The sequence below is a fragment of the Colobus angolensis genome, unplaced genomic scaffold, assembly GCF_000951035.1.
Source record: "Colobus angolensis palliatus isolate OR3802 unplaced genomic scaffold, Cang.pa_1.0 Scaffold52, whole genome shotgun sequence".
Taxonomy (NCBI): domain Eukaryota; kingdom Metazoa; phylum Chordata; class Mammalia; order Primates; family Cercopithecidae; genus Colobus; species Colobus angolensis.
This window is the reverse complement of record NW_012118710.1, coordinates 2,261,300-2,283,203: the sequence shown is the minus strand read 5'-3', so window position 1 is coordinate 2,283,203 and position 21,904 is coordinate 2,261,300. Positions and strand designations below refer to the sequence as shown.

Genomic DNA, 21,904 nt, shown 5'->3' with positions numbered 1-21,904 from the left:
AAGGATGCAGGCTGGGGAGACAGGTCTATTCCTTTCTCCGAAGATGATTTTGAGGGCTCTAAATTTAAAGGGGAAACGTGCGGGATATGAAGAAGTACATGATTTTCAGATAGGAGAGGGTAGGGAAAAATAGTCCTTCCTGCCTTTGTCTGGCTTAGTGAATCTGCAATTTTTTTTTTTTGTTTTAGATGAATTCTCGCTCTGTTGCCCAGGTTGGAGTGCAGTGGTGTGATCTCAGCTCACTGCAACTTCTGCCTCCTGGGTTCAAGCATGAATCTGCTTTTTTTTTTTTTTTTTTAACGTAAGATACCATGAACAAAATGGGGCAGGGGAACAATCAGGTATGCATGTGTGTCTGGTGGATCGGGGTGACTGCACCTGTAAAGATAAGCTATCAATTTCTATTACCATGGGAAATTTTAATAGAAACATCTTAAGGCAAATATCTTGCTGCTCACTGGAATTTCCTTGTGGACAAAATATGGCAGAGGCGTGTAGCTTTTCGTCTTGTAGCCATCTTATTTAGGAACCAAAACGGGGAGGCAGGTCTGGCCACTCAGTTCCCAGTTCAACTTTTCCCTTTGGCTTAATGAGTTTGGGGAGTTGTTTTTTCACAACACTTACAGGCAGCCTATATCCACCTGCCTCTCTTGGCTGCAGTCTCTGTTCCCCAAATTCTCTAAGCCAATATCTTGCGAGGGCCTTATTCAGCAGCAGCTTCAGGCCCACTGAGCCAGATCCTGTATTACCCATATAATCCCTGCATCTCAGTGACTGAACGCCATGGCGAACCTGACCATTCTGGCCATGATGGATTGGAACAGAAATTGGATGTTTGTCCTGTCACCAACAGCTACCGGTGGAGAAAACTGAAATAAAGTTAGAGTAGCATCCAACAATCGGGCAGACTTTGTGGATGTTTGGGGAGCTGATTCCGGTCTTGGTGCCCTGTTCTAGGTTTGTCTACCTGGCTCTGTCTCTTGGCACCTCGAGTGAGGTGCTTTTTTCTGGCTTCTGTTCTTTTTTCTGGCTTCTAAGTCTCTGCCTTGTCGCTGTATGTGTGCCCTCTCCTGGCTTTCACTCCTGCTCAGCACCTGCTCAGTCCAGGGCTGGCAGGTTGTAGCCACCTGCTGCCTCCTCCAGATTCATCCAATCTGGGTCCTCTTTCTGATGCAGTCCCTAAAGCACCAGCTGAAAGCCATGGCAAACCCCCGGCAGCTCACCTCCTGTGCTGACCAGCTCTTGATGTGTGTTTTACTCGGATGGCTACATTCTAGTCTGTCTCTTTTCAGCCTCTTCCTGGCAATGTTTGCCTGGCCATGTGGTCTTTTTCCCTTATCCACATTCAGATTGTGCTCCACTGGATGGGAACACTCCTAGATCCCACCAAAGTTTGCAAGCTTGTTTTGGAAATCACTCAATGGTCCTTCAAGCAATTCTTGCTGTCGTGAGTCCTTGCCATTTGGTCAGTCTCCTTAGTTTCCATCCAGACTCAGCTGCGTGTTTGTTTCTGCTGATGTATGATGTTTAGGTCTCTGGGTATTTCACTTGGGAAGGCACTCAAGATGTGACAAGTCTCATTATTCCAAGGCAGTGCCTCATGGCAATGGATTTCCACTGAAGATTGGCAATGATCAGTAACCAGAAGATTCCCTCAGCATCTCCTAGAAGGTCTTGTTCAGAGAAAGTTTGTACACTTGAGGCAGAAAGTTAACATCAAACAGAGTGAGTTAGCCAACCCTCTCAGTTTGTTTTGCAGAGAAGTCAGGGCTTGATTTGATGGTTTTTCTGATATATCTAGAGAACAGGTAGGAGGATGAGCTGGAATGAATGACCAAAACAAATATCTTATGGATCATATCACACCAATCCTACTGTTTTTTTTTTTTTTTTTGAGATGGCGTCTCGCTCTGTTGTCCAGGCTGGAGTGCAGTAGCACGATCTCCACTCACTGCAACCTCTGCCTCCCAGGTTCAAACAATTCTCCTGCCTCAGCCTCCAGAGCAGCTGGGACTATAGGCACATGCCACCACACCCAGCTAATTATTGTATTTTTAGCAGATATGTGGTTTCACCATGTTGGCCAGGCTGGTCTCGAACTCCTCACCTCATGATCCACCTGCCCCTGTCTCCCAAAGTGCTGAGATTACAGGCATGAGCCACTGAGCCCAGCCAAATCCTACATTTTATAGACTAGAAAAGTAAGGCTCAGAGAAGGTCTTTCCCAGAGTCTCAGAGTTGGTGGCAGGAATGAAACTAGAACTCTGGTGCCTGAGCTTTTTATAAACAATGGCAGGAGGTCAGGGGGATACCTTGAAGGTCACCTCCGGGCATCATGCAAACTGCTGGCCTGTCCCCAGTCTAGGTGACACAAGAAAGGTCAGTTTTCAACTTATCTTCTTTATATGAGTATCAAGTAGAATGTCTAAAGAAATGTCTGATAACTCACACTTTTTCTTTTTCCTGAAGCCCTGATTTTCCCTGAATTCTACTTTTCCATCCTCCTTCTTTTCTTACCCTCTCCTGTCACGATCTAGAATCTTTGCTGAGCTACAACAGTTTTGCAGAAGCCAGCCCTCTCCTCCCTGCCAGGAACGAGCCAGTCCTCTCCCCTACCCAGGAAGTACAACTCACATAGTGCCTTAATATCCCTCGGGAACATTATCATCCTTTGATATGGCAATGTGACAATGGGCAGTTTGCCAATCTTGTCATTTTAGAAGCAAATTGGCTTAAGTAATCACCTAAAACATCTCCTTCCAAGGGACTTTTTTTACTCCACATAGGAGACAGTATCTGTCATTTCCAACTGTGAGAAACAGAAAATATTTCCCCTACTAAGTGAAATGAGGGATGTTTTTGAGGCCTTTGTGGGCCTTCTGTTTAAATAAAGCTCTCTTTTAACACAAAAATTCAATGCACACTCACAGGATCTCAGTGTTTTCAAATATTCAATTTAAACTCCCTGTTATTTACATTCTCCATCCTAACAACCATTATTATACCAGAATTTTTCCCTGCAGTGAGCATTCATCCATTGCAGGGTTGGTGTTATTACCGGAGCAATTCTCTGCACTGTGCTGTGTTCCAAAGCCCCATCCCCATTGTTCCCTTTGTCCCATCCAGCACCAAGTGGGTGTTCTCCACAAAAGCAGACGATGATTTCACATTTTTCAATAGTGGGTAGATTTAAATGGAATTGATCCGAAGTGGCGGGGGGAGCCTGGAAGCCACTCCAGCACTGTGCTCAGGGATGGAGAAGGCTCCATTCCCCTTGCCCTGCTCCCAACTGCAGCTTCTGATGTGAAAAGAGACAGCCCCAGCCTCTTCCGTTTCTCATACAGACATTTGTTAGCATGCCTCCAACCAGGCTAAGGGATGCTGCCTCATTTTTCAAAGAGCTCTCTGGCATGTACTGTTTCTCTCTGGCTCAGGGGCCAGGAGTTAGAAGCAGAACTTTCTGTTTGGGCTGTACTCACAGAGGCCAGTGGTGATGACTGACTCCTATTAAAGATTAGTGGCTACACATCTGTGGGTTTTTTAATTTTGTTTTTTTATTTTGGTTTCAATTGATACATAATAGTTGCACATATTGATGGGATACAGTGTGGTGTTTTGATACACGTGTACATTGTGTAAAAATCAAATCAGGGTAATTAGCATATCCATCACCTCAAACATTTACCATTTCTTTGTGGTGAGAGTATTTAAAGTCCCCTCTTCTAGCTATTTTGAAACATGCAATATAAAATTGTTAACCATAGTCACCTTAATGTAGAAAGAACACCAGGAATTATTTCTCCTGTCTAGCTGTGACTATGCACCCACTGACTAATCTCTCTTTCTATTCCCCCTTCCTCTGACCATCTCCATCCTCTGGTAACCATCATTCTACTCTCTATTTCTGTGAGGTTAAATTATTTAGATTCCACTTGTAAATGAGATCCTATGGGGTATTTGTATTTCTGTGCCTGGTTTATTGCACATAATAAAACATCCTCTGGGTTCATCCATGTTGTTGCAAATGACAGAATTTCATTCTTTTTCATGACTGAATAGTATTCCATTATGTACATATGGACATACCTTGGATATACTGCCAGGTCATTCCAGTCTATCACAATAAAACAAGTGACACATTTTCTTTTTTTTTTTTTTTTGGTTTCTGAGTGAATATAAAAGTTATGTTTGCACTATACTGTGGTCTATTAAGTGTTTCATAACATTATGTCTAAACAAATGTACATCTCTTACTTAAAAAATACTTTATTACTAAAACACACTGACACAAAGACACAAAGTGAGCAAATGCTGTTGGAAAAAAATGGTGCTGATAGACTTGCCCTGCACAGGGTTGACACAAACCTTTAATTTATAAAAATCACAGTATCTGCAAAGTACAATAAAATGAAGTGCAATAAAATGAGGTATGCCTGTATATCACAATTTTTTTCATCCATTCATTCATTGATAGACATTTAGGTTGATTCCTTCTCTTGGCTACTGTGCATAGTGCTGCAATAAATGGGGGTACAGTCATCTCTTTGACATATAATTTCAAATCCTTTGGGAATATAGTTAGGAATTGGATGGCTGGGTCATATGGTAATTCTATTTTTAATTTTTTGAGGATCCTACATACTGTTTTCCATAATGGCTGTACTAATTTACATTCCTACCAACAGGATATAAGAGTTCCCCTTTCTTCAGATCCACTTGTTAGCCATCTGTAAGTCTTATTTTAAGATCTATCTATCCAGGTATTATGCCTTCTTTTTTTTTTTTTTTTTTTTTTTGAGATGGAGTCTCACTCTGTTGCCCAGGCTGGAGTTCAGTGGCACGATCTTGGCTCACTGCAAGCTCTACCTCTTGGGTTCATGCCACTCTCCTGCTTCAGCCTCCCCAGTAGCTGGGACCACAGGCGCCCACCACCACGCCTGGATAATTTTTTCTATTTTTTAGTAGAGACGGGGTTTCACCGTGTTAGCCAGGATGGTCTCGATCTCCTGACCTCGTAATCCACCTGCTTCAGCCTCCAAAACTGCTGGGATTACAGGCATGAGCCACCGTGCCCGGCCTGTGCCCATTTTTAAATTATATTGTTTTTCTGCTATTGAGTTGTTTGAGTTCTTTATATATTCTGAATATTAACTTCTTGTTAGATGTATAGTTTGCAAATATTTTCTCCTATTCTGTAGGTTGTATTTTCATCTACAGTAGTTGATTATTTTCTGTGCAAAAGATTTTTAGTTTGATGTAAATCCATTTGTCTATGTTCACCTTTATGACTGTGCTTTTGGGGTCTTATGCAAAAAATCTTTGCCTATACCAGTATCACGATGTGTTTCTCCTGTGTTTTCTTCTAATCGTTTTATCATTCCAGGTCCTACATTTAACTCTTTAATTAATTTTGAGTTGATGTTTGTATATTGTGAGAAAAGGGGGTCTAGTTTCATTATCCAGCATATGAATATCAAATTTTTCTAGCACTATTTATTAAAGTCAGTATTCTTTCTCTATTGTGGGTTTTTGGCGTCTTTGTCAAAAATCAGTTGACTGTAAGTGTGTGGATTTATTTCTGGGTTCTCTATTCTGTTGCACTGACCCATGTGTCTATTTTTATGCCAATTCCATGCTGTTTTGATTACTATAGCTTTGTAGTATATTTTGAAGTCAGATAGTGACTTCATATTACTGTAAAAAATGTCATTGGCATTTTGATAGGGATTGCATTGAATCTGTAGATTGCTTTGGGTAGTATGCACATTTTAACAATATTAATACTTTTAATCCATGAGTGTGGGCTATCGTTCCATTAAGTTGTGTCTTTTCAATTTCTTTTGTCAATGTTTTATAGTTTTAGTGTAGAAGTCTTTTATCTCCTTAGTTAACCTTACATCTATGTATTTTTTCTGTAACTATTGCAACTAGGATTGTTTTCTTGATTCCTCCTTTAGACAGTTCACTATTAAGATATAAAATGCTAGTGCTTTTTCTATGTCGATTTTGTATCCTGAAACTTTACTGAATTTGTGTATCAGTTTTGAATTTTTTTAGTGGAGTCTTTAGTGTTTTCTATATATAATATTATGTTATCTGCCAATGGGGACAATTTAACTTATTTCTTTCCAATTTGGATGTCCTTTATTTTTCTCACCAAATTGCTCTGGCAAGGACTTCCAGTACTATCTTGAATAAGAGTGGTGAGAATTGGCATCCTTGTCTTGTTTCAGATTTTAGAGAAAAAGATTTCAAAATTTTTCCATTCATTATGATATTAGCTGTGGTTTGTCGTATATGACCTCAATTGTGTTGAGATACATTCCTTCTATGTCTAATTTGTTGAGCGTTTTATTGACACTTCATAACTATATATATTTATGGGGTACAGTGTGATATTTCAATACATGTATACGTTGTGTAATCATCAAATCAGAATAATTAACACATCCATCATCTCATACATTTATAATTTCTTCATGGTAAGAACATTCAGAATCCTCTTTTCTAGATATTTTGAAACGTACAATAAATTATTGTTAACCGTATTCACCCTGCTGCGCAACAGAACACCATAGCTACACATGCATGGTTCTAACAGCACCTAGGCTGCGGAATAGTCTGTCGCTGTGGGATGAGAACTTTCCTTCTGCTCCCTGTAACCTACATATGGATTTGATCTGGAAGTCAATGTTCTTTTTTTTAATTGTTTTAATTATTTAAATTGTTTTACATATTTGGTTATAGAACTAAGGCAACTCTGTCACTGTAAATTGAAACCAGGGACATACTGGACAATTGCACCTCTGCAATAATGAAAAGTAAATGAGTCAGAAACCATATTATATGAGAGGTCCATGGAGATGGCATCAGAGTAAAAGCTAAGGGCACAGGATAAAATTCCAGAAACTCTCTGTACACATTTGGGAGTTGATGCTAGTATAATATTCCAGACAAAGTCATTGCAAATTTCATTTACTGATGCAGGCAGCATCAGTGCTATCCTCATGTGATCTCTTCAAATTCACTTTTCTGAGTTGTTTTATTTCACATTCTTAAATACTGAAATTATTTTAAAGCAGGGCATAGTACTTTGTTATACTGTATGGCAGTAAAAATGCACAGTCACTTTCTTTAATATTCCATTGATTTCAAATGTGCTAGGCAGTAACTGGGACCATTAGATCCATCTCCCGCTTGTTTTACCTTAAAAAGTTGGGGCTGGAGAAATGAAAGTAACTTGCTTTACAAAGTCCCAAGTTTCTCTACTGGCAGAACATGGCTAAAGTCACCGTCTCCTAAATTTCAGTTCCCTTTTTCTGACTGTATTTTGATGCTCCCAGTTCATAGGGAGAGTTTCAAATTACATTCATTTTTAAATATGTGAATAATTTATTTAATCCCTTCAGATACCTGAACCAGTGAAGCTGTTTTTTTTTTTTTTTCTTAAAGTGTGCAGATCATATAAACTCATGCCTCCATTGTTTTTCTCTACTTATTGGACTGTCAATATCCTGTCCACAGTTGATGAGAAGGCTCCTAGCATGAAAAAGGTTGGAAGCTTAGGAATCGCTGGCATAAAGGAGCTAACCAGAACAGAACTCACCTCTGCAGGGGAAAAGTTGGTAGCACACCTCATCAAGATTGAGGGGGCTGGAGAAGTAACACAACTTCCATTTAGGAACCAGGCTCCAGGAAAGGTACCTAGGAGTAGAGTGCTATACAGAGCAGTCATCACTTGGAGCGCATGTTGAAGACTGTACAAGCAGACCAAAGCCAGATACATGAATACGTAGCAGTCTGAAAAGCACAGGAATCCCAGGTTCCAGGTAGAAGGGCAACAGTATATTCCCAGACCTCTCTCACTGACTCTCATTGGCTCAGGGACTTATTAAACCTAACATACTTCCCACAGAACTAAGCAGAAATAAGCAGGCACCAACCCACAGGAATTCACTGTCCACCCCCATCATGAGGATTCTGTCTACACACCAAACACATGCCTGCTTCTCTGGTATTCATGACGTGAAGAACTACTTGAAGCATAGGGCAAATTTCTGAACAAAGACAGAACATTCTAATCAGCCAACAGTAAAGAAAATTTAGGGTGTGAAAGGGCAGTCATTTTGGAAGACTGGGTCATTGGAGCTTCATGTCCATTTATAGTGAGCCAGCTTTCTGGAACAGGGGGCTAACATGTAAAAAGCTGATATATGCAGTGAGTTAGGCTCAAACTCACTGAGTTTATGACTCAGCAATGTCTGTCTGACATTTATTACCATTCAAACAGACTGGCAGTCATAAATCCAGCTTCATGTTTAGTTAAATGGCTCCCATCATGAAACAAAGGAACAAAGGGAAGACATCCACAGCTGTGTTATTCATTCTGCACCTCACTAAAGAACAGGAAAGAATGTCAAAATAAATAGGTCGTGTTGTAGTTGATTTATATTTATATGCATATATGCATGTAAGCCGCATACAAATACTATATAAGAACATATGTTGAACTCTGCTCTTCCTGCAGGAAAATGTTGTGGAGCAGCATGTCTTTTCCTTCTGTGCTAGAGTAAAACTGATCTCAGGTTCTCCTCCCTAGCTGCTCCCAGACACCAAGAGATAGTAGCTTACATAAAGAGGTAGGAGAAGGGCTTGCAACTGCCCCATCTCCTCACTTGAATATTCTTCAGCCACATGCAAGGGTGAGGTCCTCATACTGATTAAAAAACTGACTGGGTGCTGGCAGAGAGGCATAAGGCTTAAGGGGCAGGAGGGGATGCTGGCAGAGATGCGAGAGTGAAGACGAAGGGGAGGAGAAAACAGGTGCCTTTTGGGAACTCATACTGACAACTTCTGGAACACTTTGAGCTTTGCCTTTCTGGGGAGCTGTTTGCTACAGGAGTTATACTAGCACTGATCCTCTCCTTCATAACGTTCTATTTCATGGCATATTTTTAACAACTAGAACATTCAACATAAGGGAGACGGATAAGATGGCCTCAAAGGTCTCTTCCAGCTCTCCATTGAATGATTCTGTATTAGATTGCACAGTTATTAGCTAGTTTGATGATGGAGAAGAGAAGAAGAAATGCACATAGTAAGTTTGTTTCCCCTTGACAACTCAAAAAGAAATTCTATTATCCCCGCTTTAGCTATTGGGCAGTTGAAGCTTGCCTGAGATCTCAAGGCCAATGAATGGCAGAATCATATTCTAAATACAGGTTTTCGAACTCCTGTACCATTTCCTCTATAAGAACATTCTTTGAAACTTTATATTCAATAACTAATTACTTAATATGTAAATATATGATAAACATAATATAATCATCCTTTTACTACTTGTTATAAACTGGATAAGTAGAGTTTAGCACAGAAATGGGTTTTATTATTGGCTTTTTCATTTTAGGGGTACTCATCTCAATTCTCAGAAAAAGTTGATTAAAGAAGATAATTTCAAAAGAAAAAGGGTATATTTGCCTCAAATCGCAGCATAAGTCAGAGAGTATCAGTCAGTTCCTACAATGGGGGCTGTATTCCTTTTTGCACTCCACATCTACAGAGAAGAGAGCCTGAAGTAACGAAGATGTGTTACTAAGTACAAATGGAGAAAGACTGAGTCAATTCCACACAGAGAAAGGTTTGCCATGCATGAGGAAGATAGGCAGTTTTTGAACCCATGAGCTACTAGACAAAGAAAAAGGTTCAAGCACTTAGTTCATTTATAATTCAACACTATCAAAGAAATAAATGGTTGATACAAACTCCCAGGGGGAACACCATTTTATTACACACCTCATCCGTGGCTTTTAAAGGGTACTTGATTAGGTTTCATCACAATTAAACTTTCTACACCAAAAGGACACCAAAATATGGTAGCTTATATAAAGAGGTAGGAGATGGGCTTGTAATTGGCCTTCAATTAAGTGGTAAAGAAGGGGATGATGAGGAAAGAAGCTTGTAGACATATAACTAATTGAAAGTGGAAACATGTTGGCTTTCAAAAAAATACATCTCCAAAATGGCAAATATCTTCTATATACTAATTGTATTGTCTTGTTACCAGTCACCTTTTTAATAGCAATGTGCTCGGGTTAAACCGAAGAGTGGTGGGAAAAAGACAAAAGGACTAGACACCCCAACTTTCTGAAAATGGGGTCCTTAGAGCCAATCAATATGAAAGCCACCAAGTGGATCTAAGAAGTGACAAGAAGAATTGATTCACAAGAAGGATGAAGAACTTAAACCATGTGTGGATGGCCCTAAAGCCAACAGTGATGCCCTCCAAATGGGGACAGCTGAGGGTAGGGGCTGTGGTTAAAGCCAATAGTGGATGCCCTCCAAACGGGGACAGCTGAGGGTAGGGGTTGTGGTTAGCTGCACGGTGTGCTGACTCTGAGGATCTGAGACTTCCACCTAGGATAAGGGCTGCTATAGAACACCTTCCTTGCATAGTGACTGCCCACGATTCCATTATTCTCAAAATCAGCCAAAAATATTGTAATTTTGAAAAGTAAGGAAATATTCCAGTTTCTCTGCTCACACATATCTAGTATTAATGAGTTCCTTGGAACTAATATCATGGAGGCTAATCATATCCCCGATTATGAGCTTCTTAGAGACTATTTACAGTCAGAGTAGTGGATTAATGGGAAATGAGGTTGACTCAACATGGCAACTCTTTGAACTATCAACAGTAAAATCATTAGCACTAATGTTATGCACCCCGATTAATACTCCATCCAATAATAAAGATGATTTCAAGAAATAAGAGAATTTTAAATAATTGATCTCAAAGTAGACCCCTTGGCCACTGACTTGGTAACCCCAAGGAAACCTCATATTGCTAATTTTGGATGGTCTTAGTGTCAGACACTTAATTGAGCAATAATTTAAGTGGAAAATGTGCTGATAATTCTCAAAAAAGAGTTGTGAGTAAGGATACAAGAGAGAATCCATTATTGTGTGTAGCCTTTTCCCATTTTTCTTTAATTAAAAAAATAAAATGTACCAGTCAAATGTGCTACATCATACATTACCTCAACTCTCTGAAGCTGGAGCATCCCTACGTCTCACTGAACCTAGTGACCCCCTGAAGGATGAGGGAATTTTAGCCTGGATTTCAAACAACCACAGTTAACTCAAGTTTGACACAGTACAATAGTTTCACGGTATCTCAGAAACAATGTAACCCGCTATGGGTGGCTGGTGGTGGGAGGCAGGTAAAATTGGATTTTTCCTTCGCTCATATAATTTGAAGATTATAGAATGTAGTTTTTAAAGGTCAGAATGAATTGCTAATTAAGTGGAGGCATTTGAAATTAGCAAATAAAACTGCTACTCAGAATAGTGACAAAGGAGTAATTAATCATATGGGGAAAATGGCAGCACAGTTCAGCCAGCAGTAAAATCATCTTTTAACTAGTTACCATAGAGCCTTCAGATGGCGTTACTAAGAAACTGTTATGTATTAATTCCATTCTTTTCTCTTTAGGCTATATCATTTACAAGAATAGTGCTCAACATTCTTCTACGAAGACACAAATCAAATTCATCTGCACAGTCTCTCTTGCAGGTATTTAGAAATATGTGGACTAGCTATGATTTCCCTTTACCTTTCACTCAACATGGGAGTGAAGTAAGGATTACATTATCGTAGTATACTTTTATATAACTCATTGATGAACCTTGGCATTTTAATTATTATAACAGAGAATTACTTAATATACTCCTCAAACCAATGCTGAGACTCCCTCCTTTCCTTCTTTTAAAATGCTTTGTTTCTTTGTTTGTTTGTTTTGAGACAGAGTCTTGCTCTGTCACCCAGGCTGGAGTACAATAGCGTAATCTCAGTTCACTGCAACCTCCGTGTCCTTGGTTCAAGCGATTCTCCTGCCTCTGCCTCTGGAGTAGCTGGGATTACAGGCATGCACCACTACACCCAGCTAATTTTTGTATTTTTAGTAGAAATGGGGTTTCACCATGTTGATCACGCTTGTCTGGAACTCCTGACCTCAAGAGATCTGCCCACCTCAGCACTCCCAAAGTACTGGGATTACAGGCGTGAGTCACCATGCCCAGCCAAAAATGCCTTCTAAAAACATTTTGGTTTGGTTTCCAGGTGCTTTTTGTTTCCCTAACTGCTATATCTGCCAGTCTTGGGCTAGATGCTCTCAACCCATGCTAGGATTTCATTTTGCCTCAAAATTTTTATATCTTAAATGTAAAGCCAAATTTACAAACATGAATATTACATTCAAATATTCAGACAGTTGATTCGACATGCACATCTAAAACTAGAAAACAAATTAAGGCAGGATTTATACAGAGATCCATATTTTTAAGCACTTGATATTTATGAACTAGCTAATCCCCACCAGAATCCTACGAGGTAGCCTAGCTTGTCTTTATTATAAATAAATTAGGTAGAAGCCAGGAAAAAAAAAAAAAAAAAGGTTGTCTCCACAATAACATGTTGATTGGACCCTCTTTATTCTGGTCACAAAAGAAAAACAATTCCTCATATAAGTAGGTCAAGTGAACAATGAATATTTTGCTCGGATGGAATATAGAGAGAGTATAATTATTTTATTACCTGGCAGTTTATAAAGGTAATTTTCTTAGTGGAGCTTTAATATTCTGTGTTCACATTGACACGTCAGAAATTTCCGATGCAAAATATCAGCTTTGGAAGAGTTAGGATGCCCCCACACTCCACCCCCAGCCCTACCCGGAAGGTTCAAATTTTCCTATGGGAGTTTTAGTATTTTTCATGTATCTTAAATTTTTCATCCTTTGGTCTGGTCGACCTAATAAACTCATGCCAATAGAAAAGTGTAAAGACTCTTTCAGTTCCAATTTATGCTTACATATGTCATCCAACAGGCAAGTGAAACACAAATCCTATTTGTCTTTGCAGTCAAGCAATTGCAGATGAGAGTTTTATTACTACCTTTATAGCCAAAGGAATCACTGTAGTCCCCTCTACTTAGCAGATTACTTTATGACTATATTTATTAGTTCACTGGGCTTTGGAGACTAAATTTAATGAAGCCTCATTAATTTGGGTTTCACTACCATACCATGGCATCTGTGGCCTCTGGCACAGGTGCTAGCCTGAATCTTACCTTGTACTGACGAAGAAAAACTTTTTGCAAAGTAAATTAACTGCATGACCAAGACTATAGGAGTGTTTTATCTTCTTAAGAAGACAATTTCAACCACGTAACCACTAAACTTTTAAAAACAAATAATTTTATTCTGATATCGTATAAGGAGTCCATTAAGCTTGTGTGTTATGTTAATTTTGAATAATTTTTCCCCCACGGCAGCAAAACTTTAAATGGGCAGTATTTGGTTAGTTTAGTTAACATTATTATACAAACTCCGGAATAGTAAAAATACTTTAAATATTGATACTTTGAACAGCTTCACTCTTTCAAATATATGAGTTCTCTCCTAGTTCCTCTGAATTAACATTTTACAGAGAATCACTTGGCTCATCTTCTCAGCTTGCCCAGAGTCTCTGCTGTGACCACATGACAGCAGCTCCAGGGTGGACTGGACGTAAGAGAGGGACACACCCAGGTCTGTGTGGGTCTCTTTCCTCTCCTTCAGAATCGATTTGGTTATTTGAAAACATCTACCTTCCATCCCACTCCCATCCACTCATAATAAAATGGGAAGGTAAGATATGACTTAGCTGAACAAACATAACCACAGCAAACCAAACAGAAAAGACAACCACAAACAGCTAACTTCCCAAGTGGGAATCTTTCCATTCCAGAATTCCCAAAATGTAAACAACAGTAGCAGTCCCTTCCTGCCTAAAACTGAGTATGTCATCTCCAGGGTACACTAGAATGATAATTTCCATTATCTGCATGGGCAAAAATAAAGACATTTGAAAACAAACACACAAAACCTCTGGCAGGGTATTCACTTCTATTTGACAGGCTGCCAAGGAGCAAGGGCATTTAGATGAGGAATTCTGAAATAATCTGATTATTACAGCCAGAAGCTTGTCTATAAAGGGTTTGGCATAGCCTCTCTGTAGAGTAAAAAAAATCTATGTTCATAGACTTTTCTATATGAGGTTATTTTAAAACACACACACACACACACACACACACACACACACACGCACAGCACTTTAGGGCATAAGCTCACTCACTAAACCCAAACAGAAACAGTGTTTTGTTGTTGTTGCTGTTTTTACTTGGACAATGCTTATTTTACAGCGGAATTGACAAATAAAGCCTTATTTTACACATCCGAAGAAACACCATTACAGGAGGTTTGTAGGTCGCCCGTGTGCTTTCCAAAACAGCAAAACAGATTTCTTCCCATCCAACCCCCTTTCCTCTCATAGAGTCGGGTGTGGCTGGTGGGGCTGCCTCTCTCTGCAGGCACAGAAACTGGCAGACCTCGTCCCTCCTGAGCGGGCCCTGCTCAAGGGAATGGTGCCAGATTTTGAACACAGGGAAACAGGTTCCTTCATAACAACACTGTGCATTTCTGTGTCATTTTGTTTATTGCTCACTGAGTTGTTGCCACCTAAGCTCTTGGTGGAAAACAGTGGGTGTCCAGAAATTCCTGACACGAGGAGATGGATTGCCTATGGTTGCTAGGGACACAGGGCAGCCCCAGCCAGATCCCAGCTGGTCCATGCAGGGCATCGTCAGTAGAAGCTCAACATCCCACTTTGTAACCAGGCTGCAAGACACCAAGTCCAGTCACCATGGAAAAGAATTAAACCTAGAGAAAGAGCCTTACGATCTGCACTCAGACGCTCCCCATCAGAAAGCAACCGTTTTCCTTCTCGGTCATGCTCTTTCCAAAGTGACTGAGTCTTGGCTCAGCAGTAGGACTTCAGTGAGAAAGAGAAGAAATAGGGGACCCCGCCTAGTCCAAGGCTGCCATTTCTTCAGAATTTTCTCACTTTTTTCCCAAACTGTCAGTATCCCCAAATTAAAGCCCACAGTTCAGGCCAAACATCATAAAAAAAAATTCATTTATTTCCATCTCATTCTGGGGTTTGTAATTCTTCTTTTAGATGCTTTTGGCGAAAAAATTCACCAAGGTCAAGGGCTGTGAAGACATTTTTGCCTAAGAAGATCATCATGCAGGCAAACTAATTCTTTTCCTAAGCTATTATTTGGCAACTTGCAAGGAGGACGTGGCTTAACCTTGAGAAACTGTTGTTTGAGTGATCAGAAAAAAAGATGAGAATTCTTCCTTTATTTACTCTCTTCGTCTTCATTGTTCAGATGGCAAACCTGGCTCCTGTGCTTGGAGAACAGAGAAGGACTGGCTTGATATTTTCCACTAATACTGATCTGCTCTGGTTCTGTGCATGTCACCCTCAACTGTGTCCAACATGATGAAAAAACAATGTATATTTCTGGATAGAGGTGCTTTACATCACACTCATTGAGGATTTAACAGAATAATTATGCTCTGAGGAAATCTAGAATAAATTGGAAATTTAAATTTTTCCACTTTCAGTTTGAATAATGCTCCAATGGTTTGCTATAGGATTATAATTTAGAACATGTGCTATATGTGTTATCAGGAAAGAATTTAAAAATCCATCCAAATATCATAACTTACCCCAAAATTAAAAAAAGGAAAAAGAAAAAAAAGAAACCTCATTCATTTCCAAAAATCAAGATCAGTCGTTATGTTAATCTGTGAATCCTTGTAAGAAATGTTTATTGTTCAAGAAAGAAGCCTCCTATGGTTGCTGATAGCGATTCTCCACAGCAGAGAAATGCTGATATTTTGTTCTTATCTCTTGATTGATGCTTTCACTACTTATTCTTCAGGCTATAAGACAGAAGGAAACACAATGTTACCTTCTTTCGTAATTACAAATTCCAACACCTCTTTCTTCCCCCGCGCCCTGTCTCCCTTCTACTTCTCATATTACCTTAACCATCAAATTCAAATGCATCTGAATTTATAAGGTTAATCTTTCAGGTTCTAAATAACCTGTATATATAATATCTCCATTACCAATGCTCCATTACCAATGCCATCTCCACATATGTACAAGAAAATGTATAGCTCTACATTGTCAATCCAGACACTAAATTCATTCCAAATGTTCTCAAAATAAAAATAATGAATTGATTTTATTTAGGGCATGCTGCATACACCCATCTTTAAGTTTCAGGTATAACTACATGCAGAACCCTTTTGTTGAAAGTGGAGAGCAACTTTACAGTGGTTAAATTTCAAATTAATATAAGCCTCGTTCTCCACTCATTCAGAATTTTCTCTGTTAGATGAATAGGAAAAAAAAAAAATGTTTCTGGGCCCAGCGCAATGGCTCACACCTGTAATCCCAACACTTTGGGAGGCAGAGGCGGGCGGATCACGAGGTCAGGAGATCAAGACTATTCTGGCCAACATGGAGAAACCCCGTCTCTACCAAAAACACAAAGATCATCTGGGCATGGTAGCGCGCCTGTAGTTGCAGCTATTCAGGAAGCTGAGGCAGGAGAATCGTTTGAACCCGGAAGGTGGAGGTTGCAGTGAGCCGAGATTGCACCACTGCACTCCAGCCTGGCAACAGAGTGAGACTCCATCTCAAAAAAAAAAAAAAAAATTGTTTCTGGCTTTACTTGCAAAAAGTATTGATTTAATAAAATTGAGAGTTAATTTTTGAAGGATATTTAGTTTTGTTTTTTTCTTTATGACAAGAAGATACTACCTCTTACCACATACCTACTACATGTCACGAATTTTACATTTATTTGACTTTTTTTTTTTTTGAGACGGAGTCTCACTCTGTCGCCCAGGCTGGAGTGCAGTGGTGCGATCTCCGCTCACTGCAAGCTCCGCCTCCTGGGTTTACGCCATTCTCCTGCCTCAGCCTCCTGAGTAGCTGGGACTACAGGCGCCGGTCACCTCGCCCGGCTAGTTTTTCATATTTTTTTAGTAGAGATGGGATTTCACCATGTTAGCCAGGATGGTCTCGATCTCCTGACCTTATGATCTCCCCGTCTCGGCCTCCCAAAGTGCTTTATATTTTAATTTAATCCCCAGACCACTTTTCCTATGTGTACCATGTCCACCCCTTTTAAAAGGTGAGAACACTGAGGTTTCACTTGGCTAAATTAATGGCACAAGATCAAACAGTGGTTGAGGGGTGGAACTTGAACTCTGGAAAAAACTCAAAAGCAGGAGGTGAAAGAGCTTGTTGACCTCTTCTGCCAGGGATTTCTCGCATGCTACTGAAGAAGTGCTCCATCTGAAAGGAGGATGCTGGAAAAGCATCTTCCAGTGGTGGCTGTTTCCCTTAAAGTATATTTTAGAGGGAAGGGTGGCAAAAGTGTTAGAGCAGGTTAGAATCTTTCCACAGGTTTTCCCATCTTCCATCGCTAGGGTCCAAATGTCTCACTGGCAAACTGGTACATGAAAATTCAAAAGCTACAAAGGAAAATTCTATCACTCACCTAGAAACACAGAGCATATGTTGAAATTTCATTTTCCAAAAAAAGTGCTGTCATAGAATATTCTTAGGATCTGAATAAGAATTTGAACATTGTTGGTATAATGTAGACAAAAAAAAAATGAGACTACATGCATATTTTTAAAAATAGGTTTGAAATTTTTGAAATTTTGCCTTAGCATGACCCTGGTAGCTACAGCCACTTTTTAGTAGTTCTTATAAAAATTAAAATCCTGTTTTAGAATCTCATACTCTGCCACCACACGGTCATGACCTAAGGAAATTCAACAGTCCTTGTCATCTTCACAAATTAATGTGACATAAGGGTTGAAAGTTCTCACTGAGCAAATAAGTATAATTTCATTTTTATAAACTGCAAAGATGAACACTTTTTTTTTTTTTTTTTTGAAACGGAGTCTCGCTGTGTTTCCCAGGCTGGAGTGCAGTGGCCCGATCTCGGCTCACTACAACCTCTGCCTCCTGGGTTCAAGCGATTCTCCTGCCTCAGCCTCCCGAGTAGCTGGGACTACAGGTGTCCGCCACCACTCCCGGCTAATTTTTGTATTTTTAGTAGAGATGGGGTTTCACCATATTGGCCAGGCTGGTCTCAAACTCCTGACCTTGTGATCTGCCCGCCTCGGCCTCCCAAAGTGCTGGGATTACAGGCTTGAGCCACCACGCCAGGCCTAGATGAACACTTTTGAGATTAAAATGAGTTTGAAGCATGGCATCTTCATGTAACAGTAAGAAGACCAAACACTCACAGCTAAATAGTCTTTAGTCATGATTACATCGTTAGAGAAAACCAGATGAAACGTTTTTTTTTTTAACTTATAGTAAAAGTGGTATATTAAGAACTTAATCCCATAATGAGGAAAAACATCACACTCTTCCTTTTATAGTTATCATAATTATTCAGATCCTTTCTGAATACATAGAAATAATGACAAATTAAAATGTCTTTCAATTCCATATAGCTTTTGTAATTATTCATCCATTACTGTTATTATTGCTGGAAAGACTCCTTCGTATTTTAGTCAGCATCCCATTTGATACAAAAGAACACGGAAAATTTTACTGCTATTAATAAACACGCAGACATCCAATCCAAGAAGAAAATTCTTTTTCATCTGAGAGATAAGCTGCATAATTCATGTATTTTCAGAAATTTCTTTAAATAGAAAATTGAAGAAAGGCATAGGGAAAAGAATTCATCACATAGCTTCCATTTGTGGCGAAGGGCAGTCTTTGTTCTCGGACAGCCTTAAATATGATTCCATCTGAAGGGAGAATTTCAATTGCTCCATATCCATATCAATCATACTCAGATAGCTCATCTTCTTCTTGACATATATGAAACTACAAACATGATAAAAACATGGCCTCAGTTGCACATTTGCACATTTGCTACCTTTTTTTTTTTTTTTTGAGTCCGAGTCTTGCTCTGTCACCCAGGCTGGAGTACAGTGGCACAATCTCAGCTCACTGCAACCTCTGCCTCCCAGGTTCAAGCAATTCTCCTGCCTCAGCCTCCCAAGTAATTGGGATTACAGGCACTCACCACCATGCCTGGCTAATTTTTTGTATTTTTAGTAGAGACGGGGTTTCACCACGTTGCCCAGGCTGTTCTCAAACTCCTGACCTCAGGTGATCCACCTGCCTCAGCCTCCCAAAGTGTTGGGATTACAGGTGTGAGCCACTGTGCCCGACCTATACTTTTTGAACTTTGGAATTTTGAAGCTTATGAAAGTATGGACCTATTAAAAAATTTTTTTAGCTGGAATAAAAAAACCTACCTAAAATAATATTTCTGATTTTTAAAAATCTATTTCTAAGGTAAACATATATGCTCAATTAGTTTTTCTTTTCTACCTTCTAGGAATCATTATCTACTAAATGATATAAAATGCAAAGGATACAATTTAGCAATATTTATCAAAAACCTGTAGTATTTACTGTTGAACCCAGAAATATCACTTCTGAGAATTTATCATGTAGATGTACAACTTACCCACATATGTAGTATCTTACATAGAACATTACTCATTGTAGCATTATTTAAAAGCACCAGAATGGAAAATATCTATGTGTCAATAGGGAACTGATCAAATATACTATATAGTATATCTACACTATAGAATACTCTAGCTATAAAAAAAGAATCTCTAATAGGAAAAGATCTCTGGATATATTGTTAAAATTCAAAACTGATACAGAAGAGTGTAATCAGTAGACTATTTATGGAAAAGCAATGGGTGTCCGGGTGAAGGGCGAGTAGGTGGTAAATAGCACAGGAGCTAGCTCTTCTCCAATAGGTTTTGGAACTGATTATAGCACTATGTAAATGTATTACTCATTCAAAAAAATTTTTAAAGATTATTTACACAGTGAGAAATATTTTAAACTAAGAAACGATACTCTGTTCAGGAGGAAAATAAGTGACCCAATGGGCTACATAAAAGCAGCCTTGGCCTATTGCCTAATTTGAGATGGGAAGATAGCTGGTATTTCATTTAAAACTATTTGAAATTTTTATCTTACCTATATTTCATAATTTCCACTATATCCTCAGCATCTTCTTTGGTTGCTTCCTCTCTCAATTCCAACCTTGCTCGTGCCTTTACAAGAAAACACCATTTTCAGATGACAAAAGATGAATATATTTACCATAATATGTCTAAGCTTTACTTCATTTACTAATTTTACACAAAACCTGACCTTTAGGTGAGGAAGGTCATAACATCAGAAGTCAAAATATGAAAATAATTCTCTGGGCTGGCAGTGGTGGCTCACGCCTATAATCCCAGCACTTTGGGAGGCCAAGGTGGGAAGACCACTTGAGCCCAGGAGCTCAAGACCAGCCTGGGCAACAAAGTGAGGACCTGTCTCTACAAAAAAATTTTAAAATTAGCTGGGTGCGGTGGTGTATGCCTGTAGTCCCAGCTACTTGGGAGGCTGAGGTGGGAGGATCGCTTGAGTCTGGGAGGAGAGGCTGCAATAAGCCTTGATCATGCCACTGCACTCCAGCCTAGGTGACAGGAAGACCCTGACTCAGGGCAAAAAAATAAAATAAAATCTGAAACCTTGACTATGAAAATTACAACTCACTTAAAATAAGGATAAAACTCGTTTTTACTTATTAATGTATCTTTCTCAGTATTCATTTCAGGAGATTCGATGATAAAATACACTTGGTTTTCCCTTGCCTTTTACTTTTAGGAAATCATGCCTAACCAATATGGTAAAACAACAAAGAGGAGTTAATCAGATTTTAGGAGCTAAAAGTCCACACTCTAAGCTAGCTAATCTTAACTGCTGGAGTTCTCTTAGTATTTCACAACTGTGAATAGATATTACTGCTGTTAAAAACACAGGCACTACCCTTGTGAACCTGTCATGTAACAAAATAAAATACTCAAGATACCCGACACCTTCCATGTTCCCATATACTCAACTTGGGATCTCAGAATCCTAGTTAACCTAACCACTTTTCAGACATTCCAGGAGTCTCCTAAGAGTCAGTCAAAGAAAAACAAAAGTTGCCTGCTAAGTAATTGATTGTATGACTAGAAAGAAGTAGCTATACTTTGATATGTTACAGACACGACAAAATCTTTCTAAAAACTTTCATCCATCCATTTCTAACGTCTCTCAATAGAGAGAAAACGGAGTCAGTTATGCAGACAATATTTCAAAAGAGAAGTCAAGGCACACCCTTCCCCTTTAAGCCAAAAAAGCATGACCATAAAAAGAAACAAACCTCTGTCAGACGAATCAAAGATTCCAGCTGCCTGGTAGTGATTGGTGAGCTATTTAACCTCTGGCTCTGTTTCCGGAGCTCAAGGTAAAAATCTTGAAGAACTTGAGCAGCTTCTTTGGATAGCCTTGGGTACACATACTGTCGAGCATAGCCAATGTACTTTCTCAATAGCTGGTGGGGAATGGGATCTATTGTTTCTCCAGGAACCACCTGAAGCATGATTAAAAGGCCCAAGATAACAAAGATAAGTGGCAAATAAAATCCTTCTGCTAAAATAACTTGTTTAGGCCAGGTGCAGTGGCTCACGCCTGTAGTCCCTGCACTTTGGGAAGCCAAGGAAGACACATCACCTGAGGTCAGGAGTTCAAGACCAGCCTGGCCAACATAGCAAAACCCCATCTCTACTAAAAATACAAAAATTAGCCGGGCGTGGTGGCACGCGGCTGTAGTCCCAGCTACTTGGGAGACTGAGGCAGGAGAATCTCTTGAACCCAGGAGATGGAGGTTGCAGTGAGCCGAGATCACACCACTGCACTCCAGCCTGGGCGACAGAGTAAGACTACGTCTCAAAATAAATAAGTAACTTGTTTAGATAAATACACAATTCTAAAAGACTCTCCAAATCAACCAAACACTTTATCTGTAGCTTTCATCTTAGCTGACTTAGATTCCTTTTTTTTTTTTTTTTT

At 39.4% G+C, this 21,904-nt stretch overlaps 1 protein-coding gene across 1 annotated transcript in view; it reads right to left on the bottom strand.

Moving 5' to 3' along the window:
- Nucleotides 1-14,191: 14,191 nt before the first annotated feature.
- ZMAT4 (zinc finger, matrin-type 4) overlaps nt 14,192-21,904 on the bottom strand; it is a 290,370-nt gene continuing 282,657 nt past the window's right edge. The window contains exon 7 of the mRNA XM_011960748.1: nt 14,192-15,825. Coding sequence (XP_011816138.1) covers nt 15,810-15,825 — 16 coding nt within the window. The 3' untranslated portion in view covers nt 14,192-15,809. The remainder of the gene's footprint in view (nt 15,826-21,904) is intronic.